Source organism: Curcuma longa, chromosome 20, assembly GCF_044706935.1.
Source record: "Curcuma longa cultivar G26 ecotype Majalengka, Jawa Barat chromosome 20, ITB_CL_G26_1.1, whole genome shotgun sequence".
Lineage (NCBI taxonomy): Eukaryota > Viridiplantae > Streptophyta > Magnoliopsida > Zingiberales > Zingiberaceae > Curcuma > Curcuma longa.
In genome coordinates, this window is record NC_133880.1 from 3,224,529 (window position 1) to 3,249,968 (window position 25,440).

The 25,440-nt window shown below is 34.9% G+C and overlaps 3 protein-coding genes across 4 annotated transcripts in view; 1 reads left to right on the plus strand and 2 right to left on the minus strand.

Moving 5' to 3' along the window:
* Positions 1 to 10,967, minus strand: LOC141813300 (dynamin-related protein 3B-like). The gene is made up of 20 exons (XM_074701239.1): positions 10,469 to 10,967; positions 9,482 to 9,764; positions 9,354 to 9,382; positions 9,168 to 9,269; positions 8,666 to 8,734; positions 8,530 to 8,589; positions 8,082 to 8,195; positions 6,963 to 7,011; positions 5,553 to 5,662; positions 5,238 to 5,330; positions 5,027 to 5,119; positions 4,817 to 4,954; positions 4,211 to 4,324; positions 2,822 to 2,917; positions 2,666 to 2,708; positions 2,204 to 2,355; positions 1,968 to 2,114; positions 780 to 832; positions 595 to 694; positions 1 to 495 (listed from the first exon to the last, which is right to left on the minus strand). The coding sequence occupies exons 1-20, from the start codon at positions 10,841 to 10,843 to the stop codon at positions 247 to 249; spliced, it is 2,469 nt and encodes an 822-aa protein (XP_074557340.1). The 5' UTR covers positions 10,844 to 10,967; the 3' UTR covers positions 1 to 246.
* Positions 10,968 to 13,153: 2,186 nt separating this feature from the next.
* Positions 13,154 to 21,256, plus strand: LOC141813679 (UPF0235 protein At5g63440). Of its 2 annotated transcripts, none has more exons than XM_074701649.1 (7): positions 13,154 to 13,322; positions 15,225 to 15,339; positions 16,816 to 16,969; positions 17,962 to 18,058; positions 19,288 to 19,376; positions 19,456 to 19,524; positions 20,987 to 21,256. In XM_074701649.1, exons 1-7 carry the CDS (start codon positions 13,208 to 13,210, stop codon positions 21,044 to 21,046), a joined length of 699 nt encoding a protein of 232 aa, XP_074557750.1. In that variant the 5' UTR covers positions 13,154 to 13,207; the 3' UTR covers positions 21,047 to 21,256. The 2 variants fall into 2 exon arrangements, with proteins under 2 accessions (XP_074557750.1, XP_074557751.1); XM_074701650.1 differs by having other exon boundaries at positions 15,239 to 15,339.
* Positions 21,257 to 22,276: 1,020 nt separating this feature from the next.
* The window catches only part of LOC141813432 (uncharacterized), a 30,361-nt gene continuing 27,197 nt past the window's right edge, over positions 22,277 to 25,440 (minus strand). The window contains exons 16-21 of the mRNA XM_074701401.1: positions 25,195 to 25,419; positions 23,854 to 24,011; positions 23,153 to 23,316; positions 22,966 to 23,048; positions 22,797 to 22,882; positions 22,277 to 22,643 (exon numbers count right to left, since the gene is read on the minus strand). Coding sequence (XP_074557502.1) covers positions 22,500 to 22,643; positions 22,797 to 22,882; positions 22,966 to 23,048; positions 23,153 to 23,316; positions 23,854 to 24,011; positions 25,195 to 25,419 — 860 coding nt within the window. The 3' untranslated portion in view covers positions 22,277 to 22,499. The remainder of the gene's footprint in view (positions 22,644 to 22,796; positions 22,883 to 22,965; positions 23,049 to 23,152; positions 23,317 to 23,853; positions 24,012 to 25,194; positions 25,420 to 25,440) is intronic.

Below are 25,440 nucleotides of genomic sequence, written 5' to 3' on the forward strand. Positions count from 1 at the left end.
TACTCAAAATAATGAACTCTATAGATTAGCTTCATACTCGCTTAAAAAAATTTTGAACTGAATTTGGATACTGCAGTAGCAGATCCACATCAAGCATGAGTGCCAACGCCCATGGCAAGCTGCCACACTTCTCTAACAGCTTTATCTACTACGACTCAGGAAACTATACACGAGGCAAACATCCAAACTGCTCTAAAAAAATAACACTGTATAGCATAGTTATGGTTTGTGGACTTAACCAAGCGATCATGCATCAACAACAGGATAGGATACCAGCCCATTTATGTCAGAGCTTGAATACATTGCTGATGGTTGCTCGCCAGAGTGATGTGACTTGCGACTTCTTGGATTCTTAGGTGAAGCTGTGTATGGCGAGATTAGGTCATTATTTCCTGCATAGAAAGATGAAGGCAGGCCATGAAGACTACTTTCACTGGCATCTAGTGTATATCCTTTCTCAATGCTTTCAGCTTCAAGCGGTATCTCATCCAGCGTCTAGCAAAAAAACAAGGACATCAGGATATGACTGAATGTAGATAGTGAAAGTTGAACAAATTGTTTTTGAGCTATTGCATTGCTAAGCTACAAACTTACCTTGTAAACCTGCTGCAAAATGCGAAGCTTTTCTCGGCATCTTTTCCTTCTGGCAGCTATATCATCGGGTTCCCGTAGCATTTCTTCAAATAGGTGTTCCCTATTTAGACAATCATAGGCAAGTATTATTTTTTGACAGTTGCATCTGGTGGATCTACTTATGCAATAAGGAATTTGTTCTTTACCTATAAAGCTTTCTTATGAACACATTATGCAACTCACGTTTTGTGTGATTTACCTGAACAAGAATTGAAATGTAAACAGTTGTTTACTTGAGTTCAAAAATGGCTAATCCATTGTGATAACCAAAAATCAAAGGAGGTTGATAGAAAAATGTACCCACAAAAGTAGAACTGTATGACATAGTAAGAACATAAATGTCAACCGGGGACAACAGACGGACTTGAGAGAGCCCCACAGAAGCTGATGGGCTCGTGAATTTACTAGTTATTTTTCCAACCATTTACCAACAAAAATAATGACAAGGATTCAAATTATCATGAAAGTGATTCTATTGTCTAGTGGAACTCGTCTTCAGAAGGAATTGACAGAAAAGAATGGTTGAATTGCATCAACTTCTCAGGCCATGCTTTTTATATATGAGATGAAACAATTCGAGATTGATGTACTACTTCTATGGGAACATGTCAGACAACTCGAATAAGTATACATGGAAATTTATCCAAAGCTAGCAAGTTAAGATCGTAGGTACACATTCAGAGAAGACTAATAGATTTATAATTAGATGCATTAATTGATTAAATTGAAAGTGTGAGAGACATAAGTGTAAGAGATGGAGGAAGACCCAAAGGACCACAAGTTAGCATAATTTGAAGTAAATATGAGATTTGGATATCACAAGTGCTATAGCCTTGGATAGCATTCTTCTTACGAGATACTGAGTACATGATTCTACCAACTTCCGGTTGATATTTCACATGATGAATAAAAACCCATGCAGTACCATAATTTACCACATTTCAGCAAGAATGAGAAAATTGAAGGTTATAAACATTAACTATTTCTATGTTAACGCTTCAAAAATCAAATTTTATATATCCACCAAAAATAGTTGGGACAAACATATTGAAGATGTCTAACACCGACAGACAATATTTGAATTGTTGAACTTTAGACTTTGTCAACAATGTTCATTGATAATAAACACACTTCAACATGGAAGCATCAAGACCTAAAACTAGATATAATATCAAGATATTACAGCATTGCTGATAAAAAAAACAAAAAGTAAAAAAAATAACAATATTTTCAAATGCTTCTCTTGTTGAAAATGTTCCCTGATGGAAGAGGCATGGGGAAGCATTTGGACTTGAGAGTATAGATATATAAATAGACAGAATATCAACACTTACCAGAAAGTGCATTATAGCCTTTGGTATAGAGTCCTCAATATTTTTTCTCACAATATCATAATATGATTTCAGTAATAATTTGGTGATTGCTATCTCCAGAGCCTCCTGCTCTGTCTGATTCTCCGAGGGTTTTAATATTATTGGTGGCTAGACAACAATAAAAGCCATTTAATAAATTGATGCAGTCAAAAATCAGGAAAATAGCAAATTTCTATTCATTGCTTTGATAGGCTTACTTCTCTCAATTGGATCGTGGATAGTGAACTTTCAATACTGTGAACAGGCATGCTATATGGCTTATTTGAAGGAACGTCTTTTGCCGGTGGTGCTCGTTCTTCACTAACACCTCCAAAGATTGATGAAACCCAGCTAGTTCCAGTTGTACCACCTGAAGGATATCAGAACTAAGTGGATGGATATAAAGGTTTTGAGGATTAAAATTTAAGATCGCAGAACTTCCTATGAACTAAACTTAAATAGAGTGAAAAAGATTTATGCATTAGGTAACTCTTGTTCAGGAAACAAGGGTATTAATAAACTTCACTGGCCACATATAATAATATTACTAGCATTAAGCCTTGGGCATCTGACAAGTTTCTTTTATCATTTCCAAAGAAATATCAAGTTAAACAAGAAAATAAGTTTCTGAAAGGGTCCTTTATTTTATTTTAAATAATGGAAATAATTTTGTTTCTTACCAGATGAACCAGGTCGTTCAGAGTCCCCAATGGTTCGAGCACCCTTTTATCAACAAACAGAACAGAAAGGAGATAAGAATGTCAAAAGAAGCTTAGGCATGGCTTCATATTAAAAATTCTGTTTGTGCTAGAAGTTTCAGGAATCAGAGTAATGACCTGATTATCAGGAACAACTCCATTTGCAGAAGATCTAGCAAGGACAGCCCGGGGTTTCTTTTCAGAAACTTGCAACTTATCTGAGTCAGTTACGTCCTGTGTATCAAATGCAAAATGGTCACCATTTTATGTTTTGAGAACATTCTGGTTACAAAGGAGACAATATAGTGGGTTAAAGTGGCCGAAACCCTAGACTGATGCAATAACACAAAATATTAACTTCCACTTTTCTTCCCTCACCCAACCCAGAAGAACAATATCAATAATAATATATGGCATGACAAGCAAAATTGACAAACTTCCCCCTAACCTCGTCCTTGTTTCAAACAAGCACACTATCAGTCTATATCACTAAAACCAAAGAATTTCCTGGTTTGCAAAGGTTTTAGGGAGATTTTCTTCTTTCGTTTACCCTTCATGAATTTTTTTCATCTCATAAGTGTATTTTTATTGCACAGCCATCTCTTGACCTATCTTCTTTCCTGGCTTTCTTGGATTTTAAGAAGGCTTTTAAAGGTGTACATTTTTCCTTTTTTCTTACCTTGTGTGTTTTTAAAGCGCCAGCTATCTCTTGACCTTCCATCTTCTTTCATTCCTATGAAATGCACTTAGATGTGAAAAACTCCCTTTTATCACCTCTTCTTCGTTGTGACAGAATCCAAAATGCCCCTGTGGCTGCAAGATCACTTCCATTTATATAGGCTTAGCCTTCAGGATATTTCCCTGTTCTACCTCTTCCTCACTGCATGTGTATTACATTGCACCATCCTCAAGGGTGGTGGCAAGCATGCATGGTCAGTAACCTCTAACCCTGCTGGTGTCTAAGAGAAAGCTTGCTCCAGCTGGTGCCGACCTGCCCTATGGATTTTTTTCATGTTGTTACAGTCATGGGTTGGCTTTTGTTCATTCGAGAAAAAAATAAAATTGCTCTCAGTCTGTTTAAAAGTTGGTTTATTAATTTTCTGGTCTTTCTAGGTACATATTAGATTCAAAATCGTGGAACAAATAGAGAAAAATCAATCTAAGTGGAATATGTATAGGATAAAGAACAATGAAACATTCATACAAGTTTTATACCGTGATTTATTAAGATTGTAGCCTTAATTGTAATATATATATTTCTAATACTTGAAAAGTAGCTTATTTTTTTTAAAAAAAATAATAACAATCCATATTATGAATGTTACTAATAACATGTATACAAGTGTGAAAAGAATATCACACTTGTGAAATCCGTCATGCCATGCTCATTTTATTAAGCATCTAACAAGCGTGGGATAAGGACTTGTAAAATAGAACATTAACTATGACCGTTTATATTCAATTATAGAAACTAGAAGGAACGATATCAAAAGATAGTGATACCAAAAGATAGATGGATGCACATACCTTTATTCTAGATGCTGCCGCTGCCAATCTAACAGATTTAACCTGCTGCTGTGCGTTTTCTACAGCCTTACTTCCACCAATAAAACTAGGGTGAGAAGTATTAATGTAATCCATCTGCAAGAATAGAGACCCAAATCAAAAGCAGCAGTTTAATGCCACAAATATACTTAGACTAAGGAATCATTTCATCAAGGAAACCAACCATCAATTAATGCATACAAAGGAAAGGAATAAGATGTCCGAGTACAATGATGCACAGAAACCAACATTGTTGATCATGTAGAGAAAAAAACTATAGTTTCAGCATAATACTAATATGCCAGTATCACTAAATTAGGAAGTTATACATATTTTAAACCGTATAAATCAAGAAAGAATGATGCCAACCATCAAATGTTTAAAACTATAGTCAAAGAGACTGTTGACAGTGATGCCACTGGGTGCTTGACTGCTCAACCTAGTCACAGTTACTCTTTCTTTTTAATTTCCATCACAACTACTTGGGTTATGAAAAGGTGCAAACAAGAGATGACTGAATAAATAGACATGTAGCCAAGAACTGGCAGGCTTTGGCAAATAACAGGCAAGGATAAGGTAATTTCATACCTCCATCTCAATGATATGAGTAATCATTGTCTCTGCAGGTTGAAGGCCATCTCTTAAAAAGTTCCCAATTACCTCATCCATGCACCTACGAAGGACAGGAAAACGCTGCAATTCGCCAGCTAAACAGCGGTGGCTCATCTACAATAATACAAAAGATAATGTCGTTTCAGGAAAATAAATATTCAGTAAGAAATTTCAGACAGTGTATACCTTTCTTAATTCATCGTATATAAATTTTGCACACTGAAGGCTTGGATCCAATAGGCGACCTATCTGTCTTCGCACTAAAACTTCGAACGGAACCTAATGATTTGTTATCGATAAGTCCAAAAGCACAATATAGCTATAAAAGTACCAAAAATCCAATCAGAGCAAGGAAATAATCACAGATAGCATGCAACACCATCCAATTCACTATCACCTCTGGTACAAAGAGAGCACTTCTTGGGCCAGTTGCATTTTGAATAGCAAGGCGGATGTCTTCATCACTAATATCCTTACAAGGATCGATTTCCTGTACAAAAAATCAGATGCTCATAAAGTTTATTGACATTCAAAAGCCTGATGTTTCAATTAAGACTCCAACCTCATGACATTCAGATGCAAGGTAGCAAGAGTCAAACAATAATATTTGAAATTAAAAGTTAATGATGACAAGCATTTAATTTACAAGACCAAATATTAGCATATCAAGCATCCAACCAAGACAAAGCTCAGCTGCAAAGTAATGAATAACCTCTAGACACTTGACAAAGATAGACTGGAATATGTAATGTATCCGTGCACCACCAGAAAGCTCAGCTGTTGACAATTCATCATTTTTTCCATCCACCATGAATGAGAAAGCTGCAACAATCACAAAATTTGACTAGATATATTAGCCAAGCGAAGTAAAAAAAAATCAATGAGAGATATTGATTTGTAAGCTATCAGGAACAATATAAAGGAAAAAAATAGTAACCATATCTTACATTAAAGCTACATGTACAATTCATAAATGTTGTTTCACCAGTGCCAACATTATGACTCATAAACTATGATTGACCATACCACAAATTGTAAATCTTAGCTTTTACCTGAGGACAATATGCCAATCATGTGAAACCCCCAAAGCTCCTAATTTCAATTGCACTTTTGTTTTTAAAAAAATTATCAATGATATTCATTTTTTCTTGTTAAATAATAAATTGAAATAATGCATACTTTAATAATTCTTGCTTCTTTTCATATTGTTTAAACAATATTTTTTATATATTCAATTGTAATATATTCATGGTTTAAAATATCGACCTATTTTAGAGTTTCGATTTATGACTAGAACAATACAATTTCGATACAGTATCATTCCATGCCGATATAATTTTGATATTTATTAAATATAAAATATTTAAAATTTAAAATTTTAATACAAATATTAAAAAAATTAAAAAGAAATAAAAAAGAAAAAGAAAAAAATGCGGGATACGTGGCACCTCTGTGACCCTGTAGAGATTGCCACAATCCCACGGTGGTATGTTGTGTTGGTGTCGGTGCCGAACTACAAGCAGAATGGCAAATTGCACCCAATTTGCCCGACACAGTACGAAATTTTAAACCATGAATCTATTTAATATAAATTCTTTAGTTTTTTATGTTTCTCCACATATTTAAAGCTTCAAGTTAATTTTATTTACATTCTCATCAATTAGCATGATAATATAGGGGCATAATCAATACTAAATATTTTTTATCTTGAACATGAATAATAAGTTCTGATAATAATAAAGTGAAAATTTAGAGTTATAGGAAAATTAGTAGTTATACTCCTGCTCAAAACTAGGTAGACTATTGGACCTGTCTTTCTTCACATCAATATAATATCAACTAAGTACTGGATTTTGCATCATTCACTGAACCCAAGATTTTCTCTATCTAGGAACTCTATTGTGTTAACAAAAATTACAAAGAAACCATTCCTCCTTTCTCTAAATTTCCTCCATTAGTTTGATTGTAAATCTCAAATTCTTAAAAACTCCAATAGGAATATCATTGGGAATAAAATTTTAAATCATTGACTTTATAAATTTTTAATGAAACAAAAAAAAAACATCAAAAGGCATCTCATGAGAAAAAAGAATAGAATTTTGATTAATCAATTTCTAACTACCTTCACAATATTTTGCTAGGATGTTTAGCAGTTTAACTCCCATTGCAGCCTGCACAGAAAACAATACACAAATTAGTTGTTTTGAGAACACTTTGTAAAGGAGAATATTAAAGACACAATCGAGAACAAGAAACATTTGGATGCAATAACACAATAAAATCATAAATATTTCACAATCAAGTTCCTAACAAGAAACTTTATATTCTCATCTACCAAAACCTCTCCCATTTCATAAGCATTTTCGTTAGTTCAATTATGGGTTCGAGTCACAGAAATAGCCTTTTGCAATGCAGGGTAAACTGTATACAATAGACTAAATGTGACACGATTCTTCCTTGAGACTCCTCATTGACAGGAGCAATGTGCACCGACTGCCCCTTTTTTTTCTTGGCATCAGTCGCTGTGAGGATCCCATAACAGTACAATAGACAGTCAAAACAAGTGTCACTGTGTGGAAACAATGGAATTTGAATGAAACTCCTTCACTGATCTCAAGTGTACTTACTCTCCTTAAAGAAGTTTAATAGAAAAGTAAGGAAAATAGGAAGCAGGGGAAATGAGATGAGCAGTCCCCGCCAAGGAGAGAATAAAACTACTAAGAAATTTGGGTTGTTCTTCCATGCATTTTAATCATGAAATATATATGGACAAACTAATCTCAAACAATAACACAAGTAATCTCAAATATCTTGATAGTAACTTAGAACAATGTAGCAAACTAATTGCAACCTCATCTTCCAGAAAAGTGATAATAACTAAAGGACTATCATTACCATTATCAAACTGTGTTAGCCCTAGATATCTGGAATTGGCTAACTAAAGGATAACTGTATTTAACAAAATGGAACAATTAGATGCATGTGAAATACATTAATCTGCATAAAAAAGTAGAATTGACATTTTACTAGTTTCCAATCAAGCTCCTAAAATTTTAGGCATGCATCTCCAACGTTCATGAATCTGCTATATCACAACTTTACAAACTAAAACAAAGGGAGGAAATAGGATTCAGTACTCTCCTCAATCAACAGCGCAGAAGAAAAGTAACAGAGAAATATAAGAATAAATAGATTTCAATCAAAAAGAATCTAGGTGTTATATTATGATGCATATTAAAACCTTCGATTCAGCAACTTCACCAAAGGATGCGTGCTCCTTTGCTACAGTAACCAACTCTGCATTTATCTGAGACTTCAATCCTGGAAGCACATTCCTAATATGTTGAACCAAAATCTGCAGATAAAGCAAGACAGAAAATGGATGATTTGAATTTTTATGAAATACAGGATAGAATAATATTTGCACAAATAAAAGAAAAAACCGATTAATCAAGATTGCAAATGGATATGTATTTCTGTGGCAAAATTATGAAGCAGGGGCACAGTATAATTTTAAATAGCAAAAGGATAATAGCACATTAGATCTACATGGTAAAGGGAAATAAACTTTGAAATCCATTCTAAGATAATCCTTATATAGAAAAAACATAATCATTGCATTCCTTTTGACTTAATTTCCAACAAAACTAAATAAAATGGCACAAAATTGAAGATAGTAGAGAAATTACTTGATTCAATTTCTTGGCTAGCTGTGGGACACCACAACAATGAGAAAGACCATGATAAGCCTGCAGGAAGCCTCACTCTTTCTTATGTTCTTAAAAAGAAAACAATATAAGCATAAAGATGTAAAACAGAACATACAGGTTGATTGCGGAAGAAATTTTCTTCAAATGCTAATGCATCTTTGATACTGCGGTTCAGGTTGATATCCTGCACAATAAAATTAAAATCAAAATGAACCTCAAATATACTGCACGAAACACATGGAAAAAAGATATTGATTTGGAAAAACAATAGGGAATGATGCTTTAAAAAGAATGAAGTGAAATAATTAACAAAAGTTCTTTCAAATGTAGTATATGGTAACTAGTGAAAGTATAGTCATCAAACCATATTTAATTGAGCTACTTGATAAGTGACTACTTGATAACCTTGACTTTAATTGAGCTACAAACCTTTGAGAAATAACATCTAGGTTTGATAAAAAAGATATAGGGTTTCTTGATTCATGAAAGTGATCCAATGATGTATTTGAAGAAATAAACTAACAAAAATGCAACAACATATTTCAGAACATGCATGATCACTATCACTGGGTCAACTTGAAGGGGAAAATATATATTAATTATAAGAACAAAGATACCTGTTGACTACGGTTAACTACACCCACGTAACCAAGCCGAAGTGGTATTACATTTCCTAATAAAAAGTTGCGTGCATCAGTGCCTCTATCCATTATATCCAACTGCAGAAAAGGCAAACAATTAGCCTCAAAATGAAAAACAACTCTTTTACAGTATAGTCAGTACTCAAGTATCCAAAACAGAACCTTAGTGATGACACCAATTGTTCGAGATCCTAACAAAAAGCAATTGACAGTAGTTAGTGATATGACAATTGGTTACTTTGAGAAATGTGTTCCAAACATTCTCAAGTGATAATGGTAAGAGCCCTTACCATCTGGATCCGCAAGTCTTGCCATTTGAAGTGCATCAGAATTTGCCAAGTCAGCATTTGCAGGAGAAACTGCTAATATGATGCATGTCTTTTGCTTAATGTAAGAAAATATCATTGTTCTAATCCTTGCTTCAATGTCACTAGGTTGGTCACCAACTGGTACTTTAGTAATTCCTGGTAAGTCCACAAGAGTAATATCTAGAACATTTGGAGAGAAAATCTTTAGGCGAATCTGCTTATCAGAAACACCCTTGTTCTCCCCAGCTTCCTTATCTGTTTCTGACTGAATTTAACAGTATATTAATTAAATAAGATTTCAAATAATTGAAAATACAATGCCCAAAACTACAACTTCCCATGTCAAGGTGTGAAATTAAAATTAAAAAAATGATTCAAAAGAAATATCGTCAGGTGGTCAGTAAAGAAAGCATTTAGAAGATAGATAACAAAGTATCGTATCCAATGACATATAAAACAAGTGGTAAGATGCACCTAACACAAACACAAAATCAAACCATCTTATAGTCAATAAACTTGAACCTGATTTTAATTAAGAACCTCTGCAACAATTACAAATAGATGGACTCTAAGACTTTGAGAGATTTGAGTAAAAAAACAGAAAGATGGCATCTTTCATCACAGTGGGCAGCATAATGTAGTGGTTCTTAATTGTTTGGAAGGAATCATGAAAGGACGATTTTTCAAGGGGTAAAAATGAAACCGGGCGGCTTCTTGGGCGTATCAGCACGATAACAAATTCAATCACCATCTCCAACAGGAACTAGTAAAACCCCTTCGTCAGAACAATTTATTTTCAGTTACTTAAAAAAATCATACAGCATTACGCAAGACAGCATTTCTGAAGCAAGCACTTCCAACCCAAAGAACAAAAAAGGCTGGGAGATCACGAATAAATAATAGAAAAGTAAAAAAAAAAAAAAACAGAAACTCACAAAAAAAAAACCTAAAACAAAAAACTCAAACCACCTGAATCTCCCGGCGAATCTCTCTGAAGTCAAAAAACCTCTTCCCAGGAAGATGGAGGAACTCTCCCCACTCCTCCCCTCCTTCCGGCGAATCCGCTCGCCTCGGCCTGTTCACCAGCTGCAGAACCAGCGGGCGCCGCGTGCAAATATCCGACCCCCGCGGCAAGAAGTCCCGGCCAACCAGCGCTTCAAGGACGCTCGACTTACCGCTGCTCTGGCTCCCCACCACAGCCACTTGGGGGAGATGAAGATCAGCGGCGGACGAGTTCCCGAGGTGGGCAATTATGTCATGCAGCCGGTTCACGATCGGGATCAAACTGTTCCCGATCGCCCCCGGGGACGACGCCACCTGCGCGGCGGTCGCGTCCTCCGCCATACAGTCGTGCACCGGCGAACGGGATCGGGAGGGGTTTGGGGGCGGATCGAGGGAGGTTCCCCGAAAACCCTAGTTGGATTCAGCGGCGGCAGCAACCCTCGAGAGAGATCGAGCGGATGAGAGAGGAGACAGATCGGAGATTTCTTCGCAAAATGGGGCTCAGGAATTTAAAGTGCGCGGAATGACAAAAAAAGACACAACGATGATAATATTCACACGATACAGAACTATAAAATAGCACAAGGCCGAGGGCAATTTAGGAAATCCAGGTGACCGTCCGGTATTCGTGGTTTGGGCTGCGACGCTAGACGATGTATGCGGTTTAATCTTGGCCGTCCGATGATGAAAAGATAATATGCGTTGACGGTCGATCATGGGTTTGTATAGGCAAATTATGCGGAGTGGTCGGGAGCAGCTGAGCTGTGGAATTTTGTATCCCGGTATAAATGGGTACGTTAGGACCGAGTAGATGAAATTTGAAATGATTAAGATGTGATTGATATTTGATAGGCCAAAATTGATCCTTTTTTTAATTTTTAAATATTATTTTATACTTTTAAAAGTAAATTTTATCACTTGTTTGATAATTTCTAATGACTATATATTTGGCAAAAAAATAAAGATAAATTAAAAAATCCCATTTATCTATATCAAGCACGCGTCTTTTAATAATTTTTAAAATAACACTTAATTCATAAATTAATATTTAAGGTATCTTTATCCTCTCAAATACTGTTAGGAATAATTAAAAACATAAATGTTATATTTTAAAATCAATTTTTGAATATACATAAATTATATTCTAATTTAACCGATAAATAATTTAAAAAAAAACTTTTGCTTATTATCACATATATATATATATAGCATTTTTTTATTTGATAAAATTATACTATATTAATTTAAAGTAGCTTTGATTAAAGTTGAGTCGAAATTATTCCATTTATTTTAATTTTAATTTTTTTAAAAAATTATTTAATAACATTTTGATGATATTAATAGTGTAATTCAATATAAATTAATTCAATTTTTAAAAATTTTTATTATAAAATTATTGTACGTTTCATTTTTTTACTTATTTATTTAGATGGATTATTATACTTTTAACTCGTTAAATTTGTTAATCTAACTTTGTTAATGGGGCTGTTTCTTAGTCTTATATTACTTTTTATCATAAATTATTTGATTTATATGATATATATATAATAATAAATTTATCAAGTAATATAATTTAGTCAATAATAAAATTATATATATATATATATATGGAAGATTATCATCTATTATATAAAATAATTAAAAAATATATAATTTATGTGATATATATTAAAATATAATAATATTAGATAAAATCATTGTTATAAAAACAGAAAAATGATTCAATTATTATAAAAAATAATTAAAAATATAATTTATTTGATATATATTAAAATATAATAATATTAGATAAAAAATCATTGCTATAAAAATAGAAAAATGATATATTTGTATTTCATTTTGATTTTTTTATAAAAAAATATCTCACCTCTCGAATTTAAAATTTATCGTACAGTGCAATGTAATATTCTTTTACCTTTGATGATTAAAATATATATATATATAAAAGTATAATATATATATATATATAAATTTGATATCCTGCATCACTTATCCCGCGCAATCCGTGTATAACACCTCCGACCCACCTGCGTTGCGCCCCCCCCGTCTGACCACCGCTGTCCGCCACCTCAAGCGCGATCGACGTGCCGCTTGTTGGCGCTCCGTCCGGAGGTGAATTCCGATCGCGATTTGATCGGAATCCGACGTATTTGGTCGAAAACGCAACTAACAGTGGCACGCATCGGATTCTGACCAAATTGCGGCCGAAATTTGGCGCCCAACATTGCCTGCCACATTTCCAGTCAAATTCGTCGGATTCCGACCACTATCCGATCGGAATCCATCGTCGGACGGAGCGTGGCGAGCGGCGTGTTGATCGTGCTCGAGGCGGCGCCTGGCAATGGTCAAACGGCGCGGCGAGGGCAGCAGTGGATCAAAGATGTCATGGACAAGTCGCGCAAGATAAGTCACGCAAGATATCAATTCTCTCTCTCTCTATATATATATATATTAAAAGTATTTTTTGAAATTATTATGGTCTCGAAAATAAGAGTTTAAAATAGAAAGGTGACAGTTAAATGTTTTAATTCGGTATGAATAATTTTGAGTAATTATAACTTTGAAGTAAATTTTATATCAATAAAAAAATCGCTAAAAAACCGATAAAAGAGAACCCTAAGGGAAGCGTTTGTCGAATTCGAGCGAGCCCAAGCCCCCAACGCGTTCAGCGAACTAGTCGAGGCGACTCCGGCGAGAAGAAGCAGCATGCCGAAGCGGACGACGCACACGTACTCGAGCGAAGATGCGGCGCCGGACGGTCCCGATTCCGATCTGTTCGTCTACTACTGCAAGCACTGCAGCTCTCACGTGCTCATCACGGGTCCGTTGTTCCTCCCCCCTTCCCCTTTCTAGGGTTTTTTTTGTAATTTCTTTAATTTATGAGCAAGGTCTTGGTTCTTGGCGTTGTAAGTTTGGTTCTACTTCGGATCTGAACCAACGCAAGCTCTGCTCCCTCGAAAGAGGTTTTTTTTTTTTTTTTTGCTGGCGAAGTGTTTGTAGACTCGGTGTATTTAAGGAGGTTGATCTAAAAAATAGTTTCTTTTTTCTGAAGTATTATTTAACGATGGATAAATTGGAGGATCATGCATTCTTAATACCTACTTGGTGACATGTTATGTCTTGAGCAGTGAGTTTGCGCAACTGTAGTAGTATTCCTTCCCTTTGAGCGGTGTAATTGAATGGGTATCACCAAGTAGGCAAGTTCTATGGCCTGCATGCTCTTTCTGTTGCTTATTTTTACATAAGAATTTGCTAATAAGTATGTGTTCCCTCGTTTGCTTGTTTTACTAGAGGGTTGATGGCGCATAGATGAAGCAGGTCTGTTAAGTGAGTACGATACTCAGAGTTTATTAGGCGAGTTTTTTTTTTTTTAAGTTTGCTATTATACCCCACACTATGCCTAACTTACTCTAGTTCCCTTTGATAATATTAGTCATCTATAGTTATCATAGTTTTCAAAATATTGGGAAAAAAATCTAATGAAAGGAACTTGTGCAAGAATTAATCTCCTTATGTTTTTCTGTTTGCTCAACTAACTTTATTCATCTAGTTCTAGAATCACTATCCACAATAATTGACAAGCATAGAGTCTTCTTCAATCCATATGAATATTTCAAATGTTATTTCCCTTTTTCATGTTTGAGAATAATTCAACCAAGGATTATGTATCCTATAAAGGGTTCAACTTAAAGATGATGGCCATGTTGCTGGCCCCTAATAGTTCAAACTCACATTTTCTTCTTGTTTGTTTCTAAGGATCATTTAGTCAAGGAGAAATCTTTGTAAATGTTAAAATGGAAATCTCCTAAAGAAGAAAAATGACCAAAATTTGTAAAAATATAATCTCGATATATGTGAAGTGAATGAAATGGTGCAACATTCCAATGCTTTGGGACACCAAGTATTATGCATTATTTCATGTCAAGTGTAAATATCTACTATGTAGCAGAATAAATCAGAGTAAGGTGCTAGTTGCTGACAATGTTTGATTTGATTAACAATAGTTTTTTTTAAATATATTTTTCTCTAGAAATTTCCATTCATATTTACCATGCAAAAAGCCAAATAATTGGTGGTAGCCAAGCTTTCATGGAGCATTGTGATTGTTGTGTGCTATTCAAATTAAAAGGAAAATTTTGTAAAATATAGCAACAGTGAAAATATGCTAAGATGGATGTTTGGGGTTGTGAGATAAATAAAAGATTTACAACAGTGCAACCAACATATGTACAGTTAGTTAGACTAGTTGAGCTAAAGGTGTACAGCTTAGAAAGGGAATTCTCTGGTCAGCTTAGTCAAAGCAATTTAAGAAATCTGAATACTAATTGTAATATGCCTTACATTGAGTTCAACGGACAAATCATGTAACACACCTAATAGTTGGGACTAACTTGGCTTAGTCATGATGAATAATAGCTCTTAGGCCATTATGGTTGGGTTCTTCTTAGTTTAGTTGGATTCCATAACAGAAATGTCTTTAAATTGTGATTTCTAAGTATACTTTTTGCAGCTTTCTGTATCTAAATCTTATTCAAGAGGTTATGGAAGGTTCTTGTTGCTTTTTGTAAACCTAAAAAAAAAGTTGTTTATACATGGTGAAGGTTCTTGTTACTTTCCATAAACCTAAACTTTGTTTACACATGGTAAACGGTTGTTCCTTACTTTCTACAGTTGTTGAAACAAATTGTCAATTATCTTCTATATTGATGTGTTTGTTATGAAGATACTCAATTGCAGAAGATGCCTAGGCGAAAGACTGACAAAGCACATGTACTGGACAAGATGAAACATCTTTCTAGGCTGAATGTTAAGGAGGCAGGAAAAGTCCTTCTAAAGCGGTACATATTTACATTGGGTCGATTGATTTACAATCTCTTAGATATTTTGATCTTTTTGTTGTTTTTTCCCTTATGTTGGAATGATATGGCATATTGTACTTGGATATATTGAACTTGCTTGTAATGGAATAATTAATTTCCTTGTCTACTGAAATTAGCAAATGCTCTAAGTGGGTTAGCTTAGTTACAGGTTGTTATTGAGGCCTTAAATCAATCATTTGCTTCAAAACATTGAATTCTGGTAGATTTATCTAGCATCAATAATTTGTGGGAAATGTTTTTGTTATCTATTTCAAATCAACTTTGTTTTCAACTCTGCAAAAATTTGGCTGACAAGTCTGTGAAAACCAAAACCTTCAAGATAGTCATGCAATCCATCTCTGAGCAATCTAATGACCAAGATTATAACCTAGATACTTACCTTGGATACATTTTGAGGCAAGACAATCAAAGATGCTAACTAGGGAAATAGTTGGTAAGAATGCACAGTATACATGTGTAATAGCAGGAAGAATGATGTAGCTTGCAAGGAAACATATAAGCTAATAGTATCATGAATTGTTATATTTCATGTTTATATTCTTGTAACAAAATTGAGTGTGTGACTTTTGGAATCTCCCCTACTTTTCAAAGTAGAGGAACTCTGTGTACGCTCATCACGGGTATGACTGTCCTTGTCGGACAATCAACACATTCATCAATATGAGATTGAGGGTGAGATACCCGAAAAATGATCACTTGTGATTAAGCCAATTGGCTAGCGAAAACCTTGTAAGCAATAAACAGTTTGTGTTATTATCTATGATGCATGTGTATAATCATGAACTGAAAATAATGATAGCAGTAAAAGTGAACTATAACTAGAGTATGATGCAATTAAACAGATAACACTTAATACTAATATTAAATGGTTAAATTAGCAAGCAATAAGTAAGAATTATCTTATATCTACCATGATGAATATCGTGGAGGTCAAGCATTGTAGCAACAACACATGCAAATAAGAATAACAAGGTCAAAACAGCTGCCTCCATTGCATAAGGTTCTTAACCAAGAGCACAACACACTTCACTCATGCTCCATGATTTGTTGTTTAACACCCACCATGTAAGGGAGCTCTTTAGGTAATGTCTAAAAGAAGTTTCATCTTAACCCTGTGCTCACCCTCAAATGCTCCTTATAAGGCGGTATTTATCATGTATTACTTGCTCAAAAGCAAGGGAAAAGGGGATGTGATCATGCTAACAAATGAAGGGCCACATTCCCTTGTTGACAATTGCACAAGCCACTCATGTTAGGGGATGATGGTGCACAACTCAGCACGATAGGTGTAACATATTGTTAGGTTCTGCCCTTTTTTATAGTTATACCATATTGTTTTTTCATTCTCATGATAGGTCTAACATTCTCGTGACTTGCTTGAGTCACTGTTCGAAATGATAATTTGCTTATGGAACATATGAATATTCTTTGTAGTGGTGAAGGAAAACTGGAAAAGCAGTATCGCATGAGCTGTGTCGGTTGTGAACTTCTTGTTTGTTACCGCTCTGAAGAAGTTTTGGAACATGCCTCTTTCATTTATATTGTTGATGGTGCACTGAGTTCAGTTGCTGCAGAAACAAACCCACAGGTGCATTCTTGTTGTTACTAAAAGGTTATTTTGTACTACATTTTGAACTGTTTCGATCATGCTAGCACTATTTGTTTTCCTTATTACCTTTTATCATTGTCTTTCTGCTCTGATGCTTAGGCATGAGTCTCTTTGGCATATTATCTATTAATTGTTGAGCATAATAAAATTTTGCATAGTGACAGGTTTTAAAGTTCCCTTGAAAGTGTATCTCATTTTAGGCAAGTTAAATCAAACCATACATTTCATAACTCATTAGGACTTATGCTCTGGCTGCAATTATTTATCTCTGTATGTAAATTAGGTCACCCCATGAAGCTAAGAATGATGGTTGAGTCTCTCCCTTTTTAAAACTTAAGCATGTGAATCCATAAGACCAATAACAATACTGGGAAAATGAGTGTCACGCTGCCAGCTCTCTGATTTTTGTTATTTCTAACTTCATTTATGCATCTTTAAGCCTTATTGGTCTTTACTTGAATGCCCTCTCATTTGTGATTCGTACTAGGTATTCATAAACTTTTTTATCCTAATGATTGATAACAAAACCTAATAATGTGTATTTATGATTTTGATGCTGTTACTTCTTTTCCGTCGGTGTTACTAGTGCTTATGAATTATGATTTTATAGAAAAGGGATGAAAAATAAAGTTGCAAGATAGAAGTGAACTTGTATGAGGCTGGCGTTTCCAACTGAAAATTATTACTTTGTGTCAACTGTAGCACTCATATCTACCTTACTCTCTCATAAAAGCTTTGCCCTAAAAAAAGCGAGCATGACCCTTGGTGATGCGTATTTGCTGAAATATTTTACTTGCTATGGTTTTAATCTCTTGTTTATGTATAAGCTCAATTTGATAACCCAATTTGTGTGGCATCATCTGCTGCGATTTTTCTTTTATGCAGTTTGTTTCTAGATATTGAAATCCTTTTTTCTAGCCATAATAATAAACTTCATATATGTGCCATCATGGTAAACACAATAATTACAGGATGCTCCTGTACCCCCATGCATATCTCAGTTGGATGGTGGCCTTGTTCAAGTAGCAATAGAAGTAGAAGACCGTGCTCAACGATCAGCCATAATAAGTAACTATCTATCTACCATTTGGTTGATTCTACTATTCATATGCATGTTAAAATTCTAGAGTTTGGTTCTATTTGGTCTGGATGTGGAAGGGTATTGAGTACTTATTTATTTGGATCATGATTGTGCCATTCCATTCTTTGGGGAAATTGTGATATCGGTCACAAGATCAACAACACAAATTAGCCTTTCTTTGTTCCTTACACCATGTTTGGTTTGCAATAATATTTATTCCATTCTGTTTTATTATTACGGAATAACTATTCCTTCATTTGATTACAAATGACCTTGGAATAAAATCCTCACAGAATTATTATTCCCTCTAAATCCTTATTTGCTATTTCCTTTATCATATGTTGAGATTGTTATTCTGTGAACCAATCCAAGCTTTTTGAGCTGGAGCATCAGTCATCAGCCAGCACATGGTGCCATGAAAAAGGAGGAAACTACTAAGGAAGAAGGCTTTTTTGGGTTCTGCTGCATTTCGGAAGAAGAAATAACAATTTAACTAGATTGGAGATTTCTCAATTGTGTAACTTTGAGGAAGCAGATATAACATTTCGCATGGAGAATGTAGAAGCTATAGGAGGAGATGTTGGAGGGTCTTTCTGCCAGAGAAGTGATAGAACCACTGGAGATGAAGAGGGTATATTGGTTTCTGGAGAAGAAGCCAGAGGGAGGTTTATAACCAAGAGCGAGTTGCAACTGGCATGCAAGAAGACATCATAATTATCATATGCCTTTGTGAGGAGGAAGAATGTGACACCTAGTCCATGTCTATCAAGATATCATGAGATTTTAAATGGAGAATCAATCCAAGGAATACATATTCACTTTCTATTAGACTCTAGTTTCATTTTCTTTGAATAACTATTATGGTGTTTACAAATTCCATTCTATGAACCAAACATACTATTAGTTTCTACGGCTTCATGTTCCTAGCGACCTGGACAATATGATTTAAAGTGACATTTTTTTTGCCATGATGTGGTTGGCTAGAGTGCAAGGCTCGGCGTACATCTTAGAATCATAGCTTCACACATAGGCAACAAACCCATTTTCTTTTCTACTTGGCAAATTGTCTAACAAGTTTTCTTTTTTTGTTTTATGTTTTTTTTAAAAAGTTGTCTTTGTAACCTGATATATTTGTATTTCCTTAGCATTTGTTTTGCAAGTAAGCTATGTGCATAATGACTATTTCCCTCATATTGAATGACATTATTTTCATCAGGAGTCAATGCTGATGATGTTCGAGTCACTGTAGCTGCTCCAGCTGCTAGAGGAGAAGCTAACAGTGAACTTTTGGAATTCATGGGCAAGGTTTGATTTGTTTATAAATGCTAAAATCTCAAACTCTATTTGATATAATTGGAATCATATTGTTTGTTCTTTTCCACAGGTGTTAGGCTTAAGATTGAGCCAAATGACCCTACAGAGAGGATGGAACAACAAGTCAAAGCTTCTCATTGTAAGATACTATAATTTTGTACTTGATTTTGATAATGATCCAATATACACATGTATTAAAAAAAGGATATGACCAAATAAAATCATTCACTCAAAATATATTTTCCAAAAGGATTACATGAGTAAACTAGTTCAACCAGACCTGAAACATGCTCCTTCAAAACATATGACCTAAGAGCACTAAAACAGAATCAAGAAATGTTGACACAGAACATGCTCCAATAAACACAAATATGCCTAGGCAGGAAAGACAACCAATTGCCCATTCAACTAACTAGTCTCCATAGATGGAGGCTGTCCTCTTTCTCTTGGCGAACCCAAGAAACAACTCACTCCTCTGCTAGCAGCAGCTTCTCTTGACTCCCATGTTTCTTGCTGAAAGATTAAGCCACACCCTGCCTTCGAAAATGGTGAGGAACCAAGATTTTGAAAGTGCATTGCCTACTCTAGCAACTTGCTTTTAAGAAGAGGCAGCCCAACCAAGCCATTCATGTGGAAAAAGGAGTTACAATTGATGATGAAGCTTACTTCTAATAAACTTTATATCGATTACAATCCAATATTGGTTATCAAGAGTTGTGTTCTGGGTTCAACTTGTTGGCCACTTCATTAACATAATGAAAGACAAAAAGTAAACTATATATAAAATATACTCGCAGCCATATACCTTACCTTATTCTTATTGATGCATTTATGAGACATCAAACAGTCATATAAAGAGACATCAAACAGTAAGAATTATTGTAAAATATTAGGTATATAGATGATTGTTATGAACTTAGAAAACCAGTTGGCAATAATTGCTAAGAAGAGTTCACATATCATTATTATGATATATTTTTAAAATGAGTGTCCATTAATTGTTTGATGCAATAATTGATAAGTAGTATATCATAACTTCTAGGTGTAAAATTTGCAGGGAGCGGTGCCTAATGAAATAGGTAGATGTCTGTATCCATTTCCTTAGTTTTATTTCCGTCCAAATCAGATGAATTAGAAGGAGCATAACCTTCTCAAGTTGGCATGTACTAGTAGTAGGTTATAGCCTATCTATGTTGAATTCTATCCAAGTAAATGTGCAGTTGTTATAGAACTTAGTTTTCTTTCTCCATTTCTCCTGTAAATTTCCCTCCAAGTAAACACAACTTTTTTGCCCTTCACCATCCTTCTCTCTTCTCCGCTAAACATGACCCTGAATTAATTTTACGGGGAGTCTAGGTCCATCAAATGGTAGATCTTGACTATCTTGATGGAGGTTAATCTACTTATCAATATAGATCTTGACTTGAATATATAACAGCACAGCGCTCATCTGCGCCCCTTGTGATCAACTGACCTTGAAATGGAAAAAAGAATTTATAATCATGATGTTGAAATCTGCAAATATTTTTTAGATCAATTTCTATGCATGAATTATCAAGTCACATGGTGCATATGCTTATATATTTGAATGCTTGTTCCAGATTGAGGATTTATCTGCAAGGCAGGTTTATGAAAAGTTGCTGGAAGCTGTGCAGCCTTGAGACATAAATCCCATGGAAACAGCACAACATTAGGTTTATTAAGCTTATACAAAATTATTTCTGTGATGGCTGTTATTTTCCAGATAATTGTTCTTTGCTACTTGATCTTTAGCAGATCACAAATTCTTTTTCTGGTTCTTTTTTGCAATATTATCTCATCTTGAAGTGAAACTAAAGAAATTATATTGAGATGGTATCATTCTGAGACAATTGATACATTTTATCATTAAATTTGTTATAGTGGACCACGTAAGAGGTAGCGAGACACTCAAATATTTTTAGTCAATGTGATTGAGGTCGAGGAGTCGATGCTAATATTGTTTTGTATTGTGTTCTAGTTGTTTTTAAATAATGAGATAAAGAAGAGCGATCAAGGAGTGGAACTTGATCACAAAGATCCTTATTAAACCATTAATTGGATCGTAGAAAGTTTGACTTAATCTGGGCATGTCTTAGGATCAGCTAATTGGCTTCTATTTGCTTATGGCGATGTAGTTTGCTATCGCATTTTTGAGCTTTTTACAAAGGAGCAAGCAGTTGCCCAATAAGCTTTCTGGTGCTACTGGTGCTAAGCCAATCAGCAAACAGTGGCTTAATGTTCATATTTACGTCAAAGTCTCTAAGGACAATAAGAATGCAGATTTAAGTACATAGAATCAATCAGCACTGAGAAATAAGGTCTTTGAATGGTTCCATGTTCGTGAGTACCAGCATCTTCCAAATATGTTTCAATGTTGCTTCTGTCAGCTTCAATGTCATCACACCAGATTGATCTAATTGTGCTTTTTGTTATAGGATAAGGTGCAACAGCAGAGTGCTTATGCAGTTTCTCAAACATTTAAAATTTGAATCCTAAATTACGACGAATTATAGATGTCCTCAAATGAAAATTGATTTAAGAATATTACGAATGCTTTTTAATTTATTTTAGTGGAGATCAAATCGATCATTTCCGATAATCAGTCTGAAAAATTAAATATCTAATGTCAACTAAAATAAATAAATAAAATATTTTGTTATAGACAAAATCTTGCTGCTGGTAGTGCAAGTAGCGACAAGAATATACCCTACGCTTCAAAACAAAAACAGTGAGAAAATGACATGACCCAATGTTAACACATGCAACCATAAGACAATTTCGGTAGAACAATTCAATCAAGGTAACTCGCTGCAGTTATATTGTCATATTCCAATCACAAGATAATCTCGTGAGATCCATGCTCAAAATCATGAATTGGGTCCTCTTGCTATGCCTTTTTTCCAATACGAGGAACAAAAAAAATCTCCAAACAGTTACAACTAGCAGATCTCCCAACTTTAAATCTTTGTTTCAGGAGAAAAGGAAAGAATGAGAGGAAAAGAAGCTATATCATTTCCTTTGAGTAGCTAATGTACACGTGAACTTTGCAACAAAGGTTACACTTTTTGGTCACTAAAGTCTTCGATTCGGTACCTACAAGTAATAGCTTGAGAAAAAGGTTGTGAATGCGGTCATGTCTGCCCAACTCGGGAAGGAGCTCTTCAATCTTTGAGTGTCATTGACAAGATACTGATCAAGCACTGCAACGTCCATCCTCAATGATTCGGAATTGTTGGCCTGTAATTCATTCGACATGAATGCGAAATTAATTTGAGAAACCTTTGAGTTTATGTATCACTCAAGCAAGGTGAATTAAAGGTTTTGATGTCGAGGTTGAATATAACATGAAAACATCCTTATTGACTTAAATAAAGGCATATTAGGGACTACCTCTAGCCAGAAAGTCCAGTTATCCTTGCTACTTCCACTAAGTCTGCATATGTATGATGGAGGACCACCATTAATACTTTCAGGAGCTGGACGGTCGAAAAAGGTCAACAGGTTAAATTCTGGAATAACGGATTTAGAGGCAAAAGAAGCGAATAACCATGCTGTTCACCTGGAAGCCTGTAATCTGCAAAAGACCAATTCGACAATGGACCTGTAATGTTGAGGGCGGTCACCCAGATCTCGCCTACCGAGCTGTATCAGTTTCAAACAAAATCAATCTCTACTTCATATAGAAGGAAGCGAATATAATTCTACTTCTATACACAATAGAACATCATCTCCAAAGTGATAATTACCCTAGATTAAGTTCCAAATGGAGCCTACGGCGACCAGTCTCAGAAATCGAAACAGAATCACGAACAGACACATGTGGCAAAGTTGCATAGTGATTTAATATTTTAGAACCTTCAGCAGGGAATTTCAAACTTCCAGAGAACAAGAAAGAAACAGGGAATAGCGCCTGCAAAACGAGGAACCAGTTAAACTCGTAGAAGCTGTAAGTTTTGATGTTGTCTTTTTTTGGATAAAAAGATTATTTAAGTTTCTTATTTGCATGTTTTTTAAACAAATATTCATCAGTTAATCAAGCGCAAGTGTGCTGAATTTGTTAAATTTCAGAAAGTAAAATAAACAATTATTAAGGCAACCGTTATTATAGTCAAGATTCTCATGAAAGTGGAAAGACAAGCAAATGCAAAGACAATGAAAACCATAGCAATTGTAGCGAATACATTAGCAGTCCCTGAAACCATAGGGAAGCAAGTTTCCAAGTCATAAGTTCCAATAGTTATCCCAAAACAAGGGTAGTTAGAACTACAAACTACACATAGTAAGTGTTTAAACAAACAAACACCTGACTGCAATACTTGCAACCATGAAGAGGGGTTTGATAAAATTAGATAGTAGAGATGATTTGCCTTTGAAAAATAAATACTAACTATTGAATAAATTCAACAACTAGTGAGGCTTATAATTCTAAATTCAACAATTCACTTACCACCCAAGTGCCACCATCAGAATTGTAGTTCTCTTCAGACAACCCTGAACTGATGCCCAGGAATTTTGAAGCTTCAGGAGCATTCTTAAAGAGGAAAGAAAAGGAATTGGCATCCACAACAGCAAAATCATAGCTTGAAGACACAATCTTGTCAGAACCTGGCAATTTGATCAATACAAAATAAAGGGGCAATATTGCACTTGCAAAAGCAACCACATAAAACTAGAAAACATGAATGCAACAGGTAAACAATACAAACAGATGTGAAAACCAAACATTGTCTTAGATAGTGATAGTATTGACTTGAAGCATCATGGTTTATGAATGGATTGAGGTGGTCCAACAACTTAACCTGTGATCCTCACAAGAATTTTTTTTTGAATTAACATTTCTGTTATAGCATTCAAAGGTTAAAAGCTGCACAGTATGTTGTTGGTAGTTAAAGCAACTTCAACCTCAACACATATCACAAACTAGTGTATACGTCCAACAAGTACAGTAGGAATGCCAACAAGACATTGCAATTATGAAGTCAACATCTTGTACATTCCAACTGAAGTAACCTTTTGTATTTTACAACATATGTCACACTGGGAAGCAAGAGTTGAATTGAAAGCAGCAAATGCTAAAATTTGCACAAAATTTCTGCCCTTAACTAGTGTTTAGAATCTCTGTAGGGTTTGTCCTGCTCCCACAACGTGGCACAGAATGGCAGCAGGATGGGAGAGAGGGCAAAGAATGGGTGTATATTTGTATTTACTCTTCAGCTTAGAAATAAAATGAGATAAAAGGCTGGCCTTCTTGTTCCTCTCTTCCTCCTCACCTCTTCCTTCCATTACCCTTTTTTATTTGCAGAATGTTATCTTAAATGATATTCTCTTTCAGGCTGTAGGTACTGGACCTATTGGTATCATTTTGGTAACAGGTGATAACAAATTTTAAAATATTTTTAACTCTAATTCAGGCTGTAGGTAGATGCCTGTATAGTCCAGTGTGTTAAACATATAAAGGTAATATATTCCAGTAAGTAACGGAAACAAGTGAAAGGCTGGCATTTACAATGACCACTCCCTTAAGTTGCTGAATCAAACAGGTTCTCAACTGTTTTGGGGTGCCACATTCAGATGGATGATGGGTTGAAACCCATTGATCTATAATGAATTTCAAGAAGAAATAAAAGAATTTAAATTGCATGTGTTGTTTCAGGAAAATTGAGTAAATCAGGAAAAATAATGAAAAAGAGATTTGTAAAAGATCTTATCAAAAGAAACAGTTAAAACAGAAAATTGGTACCACCTCCTTTACTAACATATGGCATGAATATCTTTTGCAGTAACATACCTACAGTAGTAAGTGTGTGCTGAAGCACAACCCTCTTTGGTGCATCAACACTGTATGGAAAAAACTGGGATGAAAGAGCCAAAGCAAGGATAGTAACTTGTATCAAGCACTGCAAAACAGATGACCTCGCCAACCAATGACCAACAACTGGTAAAAGTGGACCAACACACCAACCAGTCACCAGTCCAATTACAGCTGCAACTACAGCATCCTGCACAAAATATCCTGCAAAAGAGACTTTATCAA